Source organism: Acanthaster planci, linkage group LG21 (assembly GCF_054643075.1).
Source record: "Acanthaster planci isolate LZ-2023a linkage group LG21, COTS_SCS, whole genome shotgun sequence".
Classification (NCBI taxonomy): domain Eukaryota; kingdom Metazoa; phylum Echinodermata; class Asteroidea; order Valvatida; family Acanthasteridae; genus Acanthaster; species Acanthaster planci.
This window is the reverse complement of record NC_141797.1, coordinates 5635900-5649481: the sequence shown is the minus strand read 5'-3', so window position 1 is coordinate 5649481 and position 13582 is coordinate 5635900. Positions and strand designations below refer to the sequence as shown.

Below are 13582 nucleotides of genomic sequence, written 5' to 3'. Positions count from 1 at the left end.
CAAACAAAGACAGATACGTCAAACAGGACTTTATTGAAGCGATTAAAGCTTGCACTCAGCCCAAGGAAATTACGGAAGCCGACATTAGAAACGTCAGGCGCTTTCAGGGCAACTACCGCAATTGGGAATTGATACCCCGTTTCTTTGAATACGATTTGATACACTTTTTTGATTTTTACAAAATTTTCATCGAGAAAAAAGCGTTGGAAGAACTAAAAGAAGTCGGCTCTTACAAATTACAAACAAATATCAAAGTTCAGTTTAGATTGGAAAAACTCGAGAAAAACTGAATTTGGCGTATTTCCCTTTCCGAGCGACAACGATGCAGTCGCAAATGAACCCGACGTTAAAAACGCACTCACAAAAAGGCTCGGGTTGGATCTTTGACAAAGTAAAAGCTTTTTACATTAACGTGGTTAAATATAACCCAGTGGGTTCGTCTTATTTCTGTTGCCTAAAGAATTGGGAGACAAAAAAGCAATCATAAATGTCGAAAATAAATATCAAGAATGTACCCGATGGGCGTTGCGGGCAGCTTTAAAATTATATTTTGACAACGTCAAAAGCCAGCTAGAAACAAATCCAAAATACAAAATAAATAAAGAGCGACCTTCAACTTACAGGTCAGAATCAGATGGTTTAAATTTTACAAACATAAGCTTTCCAACACCGATTTCACAAATCCTGCGTATCGAACTACAAAATAATTTGGCAATCAATGTGCTTGGTTACACCAAAAAAGACGGTCTTTACATTCTTTACAAAAGCACGCACCCAGAAGAACCGATCAATTTACTTTACTTGAACAAAGGTGAAGAAAATCATTACTGTTGGATCAAAAATTGTTTTAGGTTGACGGGCGATATCAATAAACACGACGGCCAAAAACACGGGTGTTTCCATTGCATGTCGCATTTCCAAACGGAAGAAAAGTTAACCAGACACAAAGAAGATTGTCAAGGATTAAACGTTCCCATATGTACGGTCGAGTTGCCGGCCAAAGGCGAAAATATACTCAAATTTAAAAAGTACGAAAATAAACAAGACGCCCCTTTTGTCATTTACGCCGATTTTGAGTCTGTTTTAGAAAAATTACCGCCGACAGCGAGCGAAGCGAGCACGGTCAAAACACAGATTCACAAGCCTTGTGGATACTCATACGTGGTCGTCAGATGCGATGGAGTTTGCACTGGCCAAAAGACGTACAGAGGTCAAGATGCCGCAGTTAATTTTGTACGGTCACTTTCTAAGGAAGCATCCAAGATCAACGAAACGTTTAAAAACAAAGCAGAGTTGATCTGGTCGCCCGAGTTACAAAAAATTTACGAAAATTGTAATCGCTGTTGGATCTGCGAAAAGTTGATAGACAAGAGAATAGAAGAATCTCAATGCCAGTGTGACATTCCAAATGAACCAAAAACAAAAGCTGACAAAGTTGATTTCTGTCATAAAAATGAAGCTGGGTTCAGAGAATGGATATGTTTAGATTGCAAAAAGCCCATCCATAATTTTAGAAAGGTCAGAGATCATTGTCACGTGACGGGGAAGTACCGAGGTCCGGCGCACGCCAGTTGTAATTCGAAGTTAAGAGTCGTGGCCAATCAAACCCCCATTCCGGTGATTTTACATAATTTAAAACAATATGACGCACATTTCATCATGCAAGGCGCCCACAAATTCTACGGAAAATCAATCAAGTTGATTGTTAAAAATACCGAAAATTACATTTCGTTTCCTTTTGGCCAACTCAGGTTTTTAGAATCATTTCATTTCATGGCGGCTTCGCTAGATCGGTTGGTTAAAAATTGTTCACCCCATGATTTTAACTTACTATATGAAAGGTTTCCAAATAACACAAATTTATTGTTGGAAAAAGGAATTTACCCCTATGAGTATATAGACTCATTTGATCGATTTAAAGAAACAAAACTGCCGCCTATAGACGCTTTCTATAGCTCTTTGAGACAATCTGCCATAACTGAACAAGAACATACCCGCGCGGAAACAGTCTGGAAAACATTTGGCTGTAAAAACCTGGGCGACTACCATGACTTATATGTACAAACCGATGTCTTGTTGCTTGCGGGCGTATTTGAAAACTTCCGTAAAGTCTGTAAAAAACACTACGGCCTTGACCCGGTCAACTATTACATATCACGGGGTCTGTCGTGGGATGCATTGTTAAAGCATTCAAGTATACAACTGGAACTACTGACAGGCATTGATAAGCACTTGTTCTTTGAAAGGGCAAAAAGAGGTGGTATCTCTAGCGTGGGTGCAAAGCGATATGCAAAGGCAAATAACCCGGACCTACCTGACTACGACCCGAATCAACCGGAATCTCACATTTTGTATCTGGACGCCAATAATTTATACGGCTGGGCGATGAGTCAGTATCTACCCGTGGGTGAGTTTCAGTGGCTAAAAAACTTGAACAAATTTACTCCCGAGTTTATTTCCAAGTTACGACCTAAAGACACTCGCGGTTACATGTTTGAAGTGACCTTAGACTATCCGCAACACATACATTCTTCTCACAACGATTTCCCGCTCGCCCCTGAAAATTTAGTAGTGCCTAATGAATGGTTTTCGAGTTACCAACAAAATTTAATCAGCAACGGAGAGCAAGTGACCTCGGTAGACAAACTCGTGGCCACTTTGTACACCAAACAAAATACGTGGTTCACTACCAAACATTACAAAAATATTTAGAACTAGGCCTTCGGTTAAAAGAGGTACACCGCGTCATGTCGTTTAAACAGTGGACGTGGATGAAAAGCTACATCGACAAAAATACCGAGTTGCTCAAATTGGCCAAATCCGATTTTGAGAAAGACTTTTTTAAATTGATGAACAACTTGGTCTTTGGCAAGACGATGGAAAATGTCAAATATCTGCTGACTCGCGTATTCTTGTCACATTTGTTCGTTTAAAAAGTCGAGCATGTGTACGCGGTTTTTTCCCAGGATTCCTTCGCTTGTGCCAATTGCTCCAACGCGGGGTCGTGTCGCTTTTGTTCTTCGTCGTCTTTACTTTTTGATAAACTGCTAAATAAAAAATTTGAGCCCGTGAATGCCAAGGCGTTTACTATCGCTCCTCCAACCATCATTAAAGCACTAGCCATTTTTAAAATGAGATTAAATTAATTAAAATAAATGAATAGCGAAAATATTAGTCAAGTTAAAGATCAACTTTCGGAGATTCAAGCCGACCTAAGCAACACCGAGCAGATGCTGGGTGACATGCGCGCCGATATCAATCTCATCGGTAATATGGTTTTAGAGACCCAAAGTGAAAAATACGAAGACCTATTTTTTTGTAGCGGGTTTAACGTTAATCGCGTTTTCTTTTCTTTTTAAAATATTTCAGTAAAATAAGAATAGTATAATAAAACTACTACATATTAAAAGTAATATGTCGAATCAATACACAAAAAAACTCAACCCGAGTTGGAGGCTTAAAGTTCCTCACTCGATCAAAGGCGAAAGACGCGAAGTAACCATTACCCATAATCTGAGTACCATAGCCGCGGGTCACACATTAAACGTAAATTTCCTGGCCCTAGGCACGGACGACGTCATTGTACCCGGTACCGCCAAACTGGCTTTTAAACTCGATCTAGACGGCGTCTTGGACGATAACAGAGCTGTTTATAACAACGTGGCGAGAAACCTGGTTTCGGAGTAGATATAGCCGAATATTTAAGAGATAAGTATGGTCTCTGGCTCGATTTCAGAAGTTCCGACAACTTGGCTCACGGGTCGGGTAGACCTCTAGGCGGCGGTGGAGATATATCGATTCAAATGGAAAGAGCGAGCGAAACCGCGGGGCCTCTGACGATGTACGTGTTTTTGGTGATGGACGCGCAATTGACGTTGGAAGACGGGAATTTTAAAAGTTTAGTTTATTAAAATGAGTTTAAATTAAATGATTCAGATGTACAAGAATCCACACTGCGCCTTAATTGTGGGTAAGACGGGTAGCGGAAAGACCAACTGGATTTTAAATCTTTTAGAAACCGAGGATCGGTTCACGTTTGAAGCTATCGTGGTCATCTGTCCGACGCTTTTTAAGAATAAAACGTATTTAGAACGTCTGTTGATATATACGGGTGAAAATGTTTGCTTGTGTGATTTAGATCGAGAGAGACTAGAACTAAACGAGGCGATCGAACTTTATCAAAACATTTTTGATGGGGTAAATACATTATTCATTATTGACGATTGCACGGCCAATCAATTCATCAAATATCGAAAGAGGTCTAAGGCGAGTAACACCTGGCGTAACACCTAACAGGATGGTGTTTAGCGGTAGACACTATAGGCACAGTTGTTGGCTATTAACGCAAAAGTATAATTCTGTTTTTAAAAGATTTCAGAGAAAATACAGCGTGGACCGCTATTTTTCATTGCAAAGATCGTAATTCATTTGGCCAGTGTCTTGACGAAAACGACATAGTACCGGACGAAAAACGAGAGGAAATTAAAAGGCACCTGCGCGACGTGAAATTCAGTAAATTGGTGTTAAACACGGAGCCGGTGAGCTACTTATTTGATTAACTAATTTGATTAAGCATTTTTAAGTAAGAAAAAATGAGAAATAAAAAAATTACTATTAATAAAAAGTATAGATATGGTGGAAAAGAATAATCAAAAGATATGCGCCAAATGTAGATGGCTCGTGGACTTATCCAACTTTAAAATTCGTAAACGGGTAAAATTAACGCAACTTGTAACGACTGTTTAATTAAGGTAAAACGGAATCAAAAACTAAACAAGTGCCAGCTCGGGAGACAGAAATCACAGTGTGCATTCACGGAAGACAAAGATATCAATGCGTTGAATGTAACGGGGCTTCATATGCCCTCACAAAAAACGGAGAGAACATTGCAAAATATGTTCTGACTCAATTGAAGTAACGATTAAAAATTGAAATCGCAGTGCCCGACAAAAAGATAAAAAATACAATCGATTCGACCCCAATCGTTTTATTGACACTGATTTTTGCCGTGGTTTGATCGAAGATTATCCACTTTGCTTTAACCCAGATTGTGAGGTCTCAATGCAGTTTATCGAATATAGAGACGACCTCTGTACTATTGAGCGGTTAGATAACAAAACTGGGCATGTCAAGTCTAACGTTGTGCTATGTAGTTTAAAGTGTAACAATGCTAAAAAGTCTGATGGACTAATTGTCACGTCGTCTAAAGACTTGAAAACTAGTTATAGCAGCTAACTTGACTTACCTATGAACTACTTACCATTTACTTACCTTTTGTTATAGCTGGGCTACGTCAGCCTGGTTACAAACTTTTTTATTTTAGTTACAATAAATAAGCAACAATGTTAGAGTTAGTTCAACTACTTATTCAGCTAGTTATCGCAAGGAATTTAACGTACTATACCATTGAATACCTATGCTTCAAACAAAGTGTCAACAAAATAAAATCATACATATTTAAATGGACGACATCAAAAGCATACTTGCCGATTCAAAAAGTGATTCCCAACCCAACGTAAAAGACCAGCTCTGTTCGATAGATGCTTCAGGTGAAAGTAAGAAGTACCTAGGTAAAGAATATTCGATCATAGACATCGAAGCCCTGTCACCCAAAGACCAAGACAAATTATTCAATTTATACGAAGTCAAATTTGGTAAAGAGATCGTAAAAACCCTCGGTCATGCGATCCTAAGTTTGTACTCTCGCTTACTTGGAAATCCACCCCGGTCGATCTCTTTGGATTCAACGTCAACTTAAAATCCGAAGAAGCGCTGACTAAAGACTTAAACGACGACTCGATTATCAGCCAGACCATGGGTCACTTACTTACCGAAGTTTGTTACAAGTACGGGTTTACTTGTCACCATTGACAGCTGCGTTGATTACCACTAAACACCTGGAGTTCAACAAAAGTTCTATTACTATGAAAGAAAATGTCAACGAGCGAAGCGAACCCGAACGAAGTGAGCACCCCAGCAAACAGCGAAGCAAGAACCACCCCGGTAAGACGCAGGTACAGACGGTAACTAAAGCTAAAATCCGAGGCGAGTGGAACAGGGTAAAAAATTAGCCGGGCATAACAAAAAGATAAAGCAGCAGCTCGCCAAGATGAAATTAGGGAGAGAAGAGAGCAACCAGAACTTCAGCTCAGAAAGTAAAAATGAAAGTATTATCTATCAAACGGCCATCGAGAACAGAAATTTGATATTTGGTGGATTGGCTATTGGAGCGCTCGCGGTCTATTTAATCTGGAAAAACAAGTCGATGGTTATGAAAGTTGAACCGACTCAATCAAAGCCGACTGTTAACCGACCCGAGATTTTGGATATGGAATAAATTTGGAATAAATTTAAAAACTCCTTATATATAATTATGAGTAACGCTAAATCAATCGACGTAAACGGAATCGCCAATACTGTTAACCACGGTGCCGTCGTTTTAGGCAATCTCAATGGGTTACACCATGCTATCGAATAAGTTTTTAAAATTAAACCGCCAGAGTTAAATAAATTATCTGTCTAAGACGTGTTGAAATTGACCGCGCTGTCAAGCGGTGCATTGGCAACCCAGGGTTGGTTGGTGGCGCAAGGCATATTGCCCGCGAGCCTGTTTCATGATAAGTTTCATTATTTTAAAGTTAAAGTGAAATGGCTGAAGGAGGCGTTGATTTTGAAAAAATACCACTAGAAAACAAATAAGAGACCGATCAAGACTTTCAATCGGCGTGGGAAGTCTTAATACTTAATCTGACGCAAACAGAAACGTCCTTTACTGACATTAATGAAACGTCGTTAGAAGTCCCTGACTTTACACATCCTATTCACGCTTGGCCAGACGACGAAGATTAAATATATGGTGGCTTAGAGATCAAAAAACGATACCATGAGTTAATTAAAGACGTCGATCCTTTACACGAAACAGAACTAACGAGACAAGTCAAATTAATAGAGCTTAGGCAATTGTTACGCGAATCTAAAGTGAATGATTTTTACTCAGCTATTAAAGAAGAAACTGGTTACAAAACAGAAATTAAAGACCCAAATATTTTTAATTTAGATAGTAAAGATCGCCTGTGCGTAAGGTTCGAAGGCAAAAAAGTTCTTTTATCCTATATAAATAATAATAGTGAATTTCTTAGCCTAAATACTACTAGAGAAAGAACAAACACAGATTTCATAAGACGCGTCTTAGGCTTGCGAGATTACTTTCTGGCAAAACAAAGCAACAGGCACAGGAAGTGGCTAGTAAACTAGCCAAACTTCACCCCGAGAGCATGGAATTAGTAGAACTACCCCAAGAAGCAGATCTAGCGAGCGACATCGTAGAAGACATCACCCGTGACGTAGACGTTCAACCCGAAGGTTAAATTACAGAGAACTCGTCGCTTTAGATAAATCGTTACAAACGATAAAAGGAGAATTAATTTTAAATCAAAGTGAATTAGATCAGTTAGACGCAAAAATTCAACAGGTCAAAGCCAAGTTGAAAGAAGCGACATCGGAAGGAGAACGTACAGAACTTCAACGGCAATTGGACGACTTACGAGTCGAGAGAACCGGGAGATTAGAAGTCATCAATAGAAATACCAATCAATTGAGGAGCCAAACCAATTGCATCAAGGAAACGATCGAAAAATCGTGAATTCGGATTTGACACTACGCGAGTGAATTAGAATTTTATTTCGAGAGCAAGGCGTGACGATCGTAATCATTTTAACGGTTTTTTCACTAGCGGTGAGTACCATCGTTAGTAGTATCGTAGCTAGCGTCAGAGCAGCGGGAACGCCTGCGCCCGAACCTGCACCTGCACCAAAACCAACGCCAGCTCCTCCCTCCAAAGGCGGAATTACCGATTGGATCAAACGGCAACTGTGAAATTTGGCCAATGTATTAAAGAAACTCGGGTTAAAAGCTTTGGACGCTTTGCCCGGAATCATCGGTAGCGTTTTGAGTTGGATTTTAACGTGGCGAGTAAAGCCGTCGGATGGGTGGCAGATTACATGTGGACCTCGTTTGTAGGCGTTGGTATTTTGATTTTGACGTACGTGCAAAAGATGTAAATAGGTAAAAAAATAAACCTCACGTTAAATTTAAGGTGAGGTTTTTTACGCCTTAAATCAAACCGTTTAAGTTAAAACTTTAAACAACGTAAAACCGATGACACCTTCGGCAACGGCTCCGACGGTTAAGGACAGTTTTTCCTCGTTGTGCGCCTCTAAAGGTTTGCTCGCTGGTTGTTGAAGTTGCTTTGGTCGAGTGGGTAGCAGTTCTGGTTGACTTGGTTCGCTCGCTTTGGTCACTTCTGGGAATTCTCCCAAATTCAAACTCGGTACGTATCCAGTCTTCATATCCGCGGTCGCGATTTGTAAATTATTGTTATAACCCTCAAAAGTACCGATGCTTAAGTCCATGCCCGAGGGCACCAGGTACAAGCCCGGGGCGACTACAGAGTCCAGAGGCGTTTTTGCGTATTGTAGCGAATCTTGGAATTGGTCGATCGACTGTTTGAGATCGGGGTCCGAATTAATTAAAGACTCCACGATCGTAATAAATTTCCGTTGCGCGTCTAATCCGGTGCTGGTGGCTAAAACGCTGGTATTGGTCTGTGCCTGTGCTCCGAGTAACGCTCGAATCGACTCATTTACCTTGGTGATTCCCACTTCCGTCAACCGAAACTTTGAAATCCAGGTAACCGTGTAGGTACTTGCGCGACCAGAACCTTTAGGCGCTTTAGCCCAGCCAAAGCCCATGTTCCCGCATATTTACCGTTGGTCACGTGTAAGTCGTGCGCGTCGTAGTTTTTACCCGGGACAAGGAACGTAACCGTTGTGGTAATAATAAGCGGTACCTAATCCGTTCGACAAAGTGTCGCCAGTCTGTTTATACGATCCGTTTGGGTCTACTCCGTACAAAAGGCACGTGTCCGTAAACTTCCGATGGTCGTAATTATTGAGTAACGCGTCAAATACGTCGTCCCTCGGGATGGGCATCACGCAGTCGTGAAATATCTTTCGTACGGTGTAATATACGTGAAAATTAAATAACGTCGACACGTACGGATTGGGGTCGGACAGTAGATCAAAACTCACACCGCAGGCCGTCGTCGCGCAAAATTAAATTGATTTTGATAAAACGATATCGGCTCGGTAGACCAGCGATTGACGGCTTCGCCGTGGTGAGTTTCGGTAATTTATACGCGTGCGTTATACTCGGCAGTAAACGAATTTTCTTCGTTGACTAAAATTGTTAGGCTACGAAAGTTGGCTCCCATTTATTTTAAAAGACTTTTATTTAGATTTTTATTTAGAACTTAGTTGCCGTTGGTTGGGTCGGTTGATAAGCGGGTGGTAGGTCTTGATATCGGGCCGACTTTGTAAGACTTATTCGCAAAGTTTTTTCATAAGATCTTTTTTAAAACCGCCGCCCGTTCGTTGGCTAGCGCTTCTGCTCTCTCGTTGACTTGGCGTTCAAATTCTTCTTTGGTGGTTGAGCTCGCTTCGCTCGCTTGCAATTTTGTACTCGATCTGATCTTTTCTTTCATTTCGTTAAACTTTTTCAGCTCAGGTAAAATAAATACAACTTCTTCCTTGGATATATCACCGTCTTCAATCGCGTGAGATACGTATTCCTCGATGGTGTTTAATTTAGCGTCTGCCAACATTCGAGTCTGGTCGTGTTTTTTGGTTTTGTGGGTGAGTCTACGGGAGGCGTATTTCAATATTGCATAAGCACCAAACGGACCGATAGCGATGTCTTCCATCACAAGTCCGACGGTCCGGTAACGACTCCCAAAATGGCGGGAATGCCGACGGCTGCCGAGGTCGCGCCCAGGACTTCCACGCCGTACTACACTTATCCAAGTGCGGTTAAAAGTCGTTTGATCTTATTGTAGCTAGCTTTGCGCGAATCGCGTTCTCTGAATTTTGGGATTTAATTCCTTCGATCTCTCTGAGTCTGTTAATTTTGGGTTCCCCTTTTTTGGGTAAATTTGGGTATATGTTAGTCATCTTTTATTATAATATTACTTTTATAATTACGCGTTTTAAAAATGTCTAGCTCGATTAAAATATTGCCGATGTCATTCAAGAGCTCACCTCGATCGTTTTTAACAGAAAAAGTCAATTCGCTGATGTTTCTGCGTTCTAACTTTTTAGGCGTTTTACACGTTGCGGGGGTTGAGGTGCAAGGCTCGGTGGCTATCACGTACAGCAAGTCTAAAGACTGCTTGTTATAAAAATTGTAAAATGTATTTAATTGTTTGCAATGAATAATCGTGCTTGCTTTCGTAAATAACGTTGGGAAAAGTTTTATTTTGGGTAAGTTCAGTAGCTTGGACACTTCTTTATTCAGTCGCAACTTGAGATTCGGGTCCGTAATGGCTAAAGTCACCCGTTTAGATTCTGAGTGAACCTTAAAAGAAACGCCCGGAATCGAGTTTAACAAAAAGGGAAACCAGTCCATGTTATAATAAGCGGGGGATACCACGATGCTTCCTCTTTGACCCTCGGGTAATGGTTGAGATGAGCTTCGCGAATGAAGTCTGTTGTACATAGGTTCAGTTAGTCCCGTCAAAAACAGTCTTTTAGTTAATTCTCTTCTTGGTCTCGTGGGTGTTACGGGGGAGTTGGTGGTAGGTCGAGGCGGAGGATTCCCTTCGTAAATTTCATCTAAAGCCTGTCTTTGCCCCTCGAGCAGTGAAGCTGATTTTACTTTTTTATCGTTGATATCATAAGCTAAACGAGCTCGCGTTTCTAATGGTTGTCTTTGGTTTAACTGATCTTCTAAAGTTGCAATTTCTTGGTTTAGCTGCTCAATTTCATCAGCGATGATTCTAATTTCTCCCGCTAAATTGCCTGTTTTATTTGCTTGGATCAATCTGTTTTTAGCTGTTTGTACTAATTCTGAATTGGGAGATACTTCCGCTCTTTCCTCTGAAGGTATTGCGGGTGGTCGTTTGCCAAGTACCCCCGCGGGCCTACCGTCCAAGTTTGTGTCCCACTCAATTTCAGTCGCGTTTGTTACGTTAAAATATCCAGCTTCAAAGTGAATATTATTTACTCGGGCGACCTTGTCGCCTTTGGTGTTTTTAATGACATCTCTCAATTTAAACGTCTGCTCGTTCTCGGTTAAGTAAAACGTGTGAGTCTCTATTTTATTATATACATTTCTTGTTTGGTCAATCTATAGGTCTTGTTTGGCGAGATTTAATTTATCGAGAGCGATTTCCCAGTGCTTATCTGAAACTTGAAATAGATCTTTCACTTTAGATTCGGTTTCCCCGGTTGTCTCTTGATAACATACCGCGATCAAAGCCTTCAACGGTTTACCTCTAGAGATTTTACCGTTTAAAACTCGGTTTAACTTATATTCTATTTCACCCGCTTCGCCGTTTTTAAAGCAAATGTCATATTTTTGTAGGGTTTTTCTCGATTTTGGTGGCGGCGGTTTTTTCCAAACGTGATGCTTGTAATATCGATCTCCCATGTCTACGGGGATGTACGAGGAAACCCACACAAAAATTAGACCGCAATGTTTACAAGCATATCTTTCGTCTATTCAAAATATTTGGTGGTTGCACGTGTTTTCGGGTGTACGTTGGTTCCCGCTGCCCGCTATGTGTACTTCCTTTAGATTCAGCAAGTGACAAAGTTCCGCATCAGTCATCTTTTATTAATAGTTCATTTATTTAAGGAAAAAAATAACCTCAGTTATAACTCGGGTGGGATTTCTACTTTAATTAAATGTTAGACGTCAACGTCGTGTTCAATAATTAGTCCAATTTTGTATAAATCCGCGTCGAGTTTAGTCGCTGAATCGGGCAGTGGCTCGTTCTCTAGCGCGTGCCTCAGCTTTTTATGCTTACCATCTACGAGCACCACGTGATCCATTCCTTCCAACTCGACACAATTTACGCAGCAGGTGCAATACGTACAACCAAAACACTCGATACAATGGGCACACTCATGACAGTCCTCGCAACTGTCCAAGGCATTTGAATTTGGGCAGTCGTATAAATTAAAACAAGCCACGCAATTTATACATCTACCGCAATCGTCGCAGGTGGAGCAGTCGTTCCGTCTGGTGCAGTCGTTACATTGGTGACAATTGTGGCATTCTTTACAATCGGTGCATTTGCATAAACTTTTGGAATTTAAACAATGAAAACAATCGTACGAATCTATCAAATCGATCGAATTTCTGGTGTCTTTGCGAAAATAACAATTTACATTTGTAGTTTTATCTACCATTTATTTTTATGTAGTGTTTATTATTTTTTCCGTTTTTTATAACGGGCAAGTGATGGGAAGTCCATGTTTTTGAGAGTGATTGTTGGTGCGATCGGCGTCAAGTCACGAGTTGTTTACAGGAAAAGTGCGCCAAGGTCAAAAGGTGAGTGGGAATCCCCGGCGCGAGTGGTGGGTGAAAGGGGGTTTTTGGCCCTGAAGGTGTCTATTTTACCCGGTATTTTTGGGTCTTATTTTGGGTCGATGAGGTACCCAGGGAAAAATTGTTAAAATCTGGAATTCCAGATTTTTAGGGGATTCCCCCGATTTTTTGAGTCGATGTACAACCCAGGGCTTTTTGCTAAAACGGTGAAAAAGGGGTTGTGCTCCATAACTGTCAGTTTTCAACTACTACGCACCATATAGTCATTTGCAGTAGCCCCCACACTGTGTTTAAGTTACAGAGCCGCTGATTCTTCAAAGTCGATCTGTATAAAACCGAATGCAATACCTTCCGTCCTCAAAGAAGAAGTCGTCAGGATTATCGCATGAAACTCGTCCAGATTCAGCTGGATATGGCGTCTTAATGTTATATACAAGAGGTTCCTGTTTTCCTTTGACATTGATACTTTATCAATTTTTCTTATGAAACATTCGTTTACCTTGAGCACCAAATACCAAGAGGGGGCGAGATAATCCAGTGGTCAATGACTGCTCCCCCACTCTTCCGATTTACCTTAGTATTTCTAATTTGAGGGTGATTTCAGATAACGCTGCTATGGATATTTTCCGTTGTTTTTTCAGAGATGGTTTTGATGACTGCTTTGATTCTTGTTTTGGCCTTTTTCGGCGTGTCCATACCCGGAACCAGAGCATATCCTGTTGGTATGAAGTTTATTCAGTTGACTCATGAATTTCTTTATTCTCCATTCTTGACACCAAGCCTGGAGGCGGAATCCCCCCCCACACACCGTTGTAGTGCATTTTCCTGGAGCAACCCTTGAGTGTTTTCCCACTAATGGCTTGCGGTCATCACGACACCTTTTGTTTGAAAACAGACATGCTGCTCTCAAGAAACACCCATTTTTTCCAAGCGTATATTTTTCCCACTGACGCATTCTCAATGCAAGTGGCCCCCCATAACTGCGAGACCAAGAACTTTATATGCCCTAATAACATAATCACATGTTGAAATATACAGGAACACTTGATCAGAATGAGTGTTTTGCTCGTATTAGGCATGCAAGACAATATGTTCGCTACATGGGTCGTAAATCCTGTGTTATGTCGCCAACAAGTGAGACTTCACCGAAATACTCACGCTCGCAGCTTCCCCAGTAAATAAATTTCACCATTAT

General features: G+C 40.8%; 1 protein-coding gene across 1 annotated transcript in view; it reads left to right on the top strand.

Moving 5' to 3' along the window:
- LOC110989412 (CUB and sushi domain-containing protein 3-like) overlaps window positions 1–13582 on the top strand; it is a 73647-nt gene that overhangs the window by 12866 nt on the left and 47199 nt on the right. Inside the window, exon 2 of the mRNA XM_087131434.1 lies at window positions 13029–13109. Coding sequence (XP_086987560.1) covers window positions 13031–13109 — 79 coding nt within the window. The 5' untranslated portion in view covers window positions 13029–13030. The remainder of the gene's footprint in view (window positions 1–13028; window positions 13110–13582) is intronic.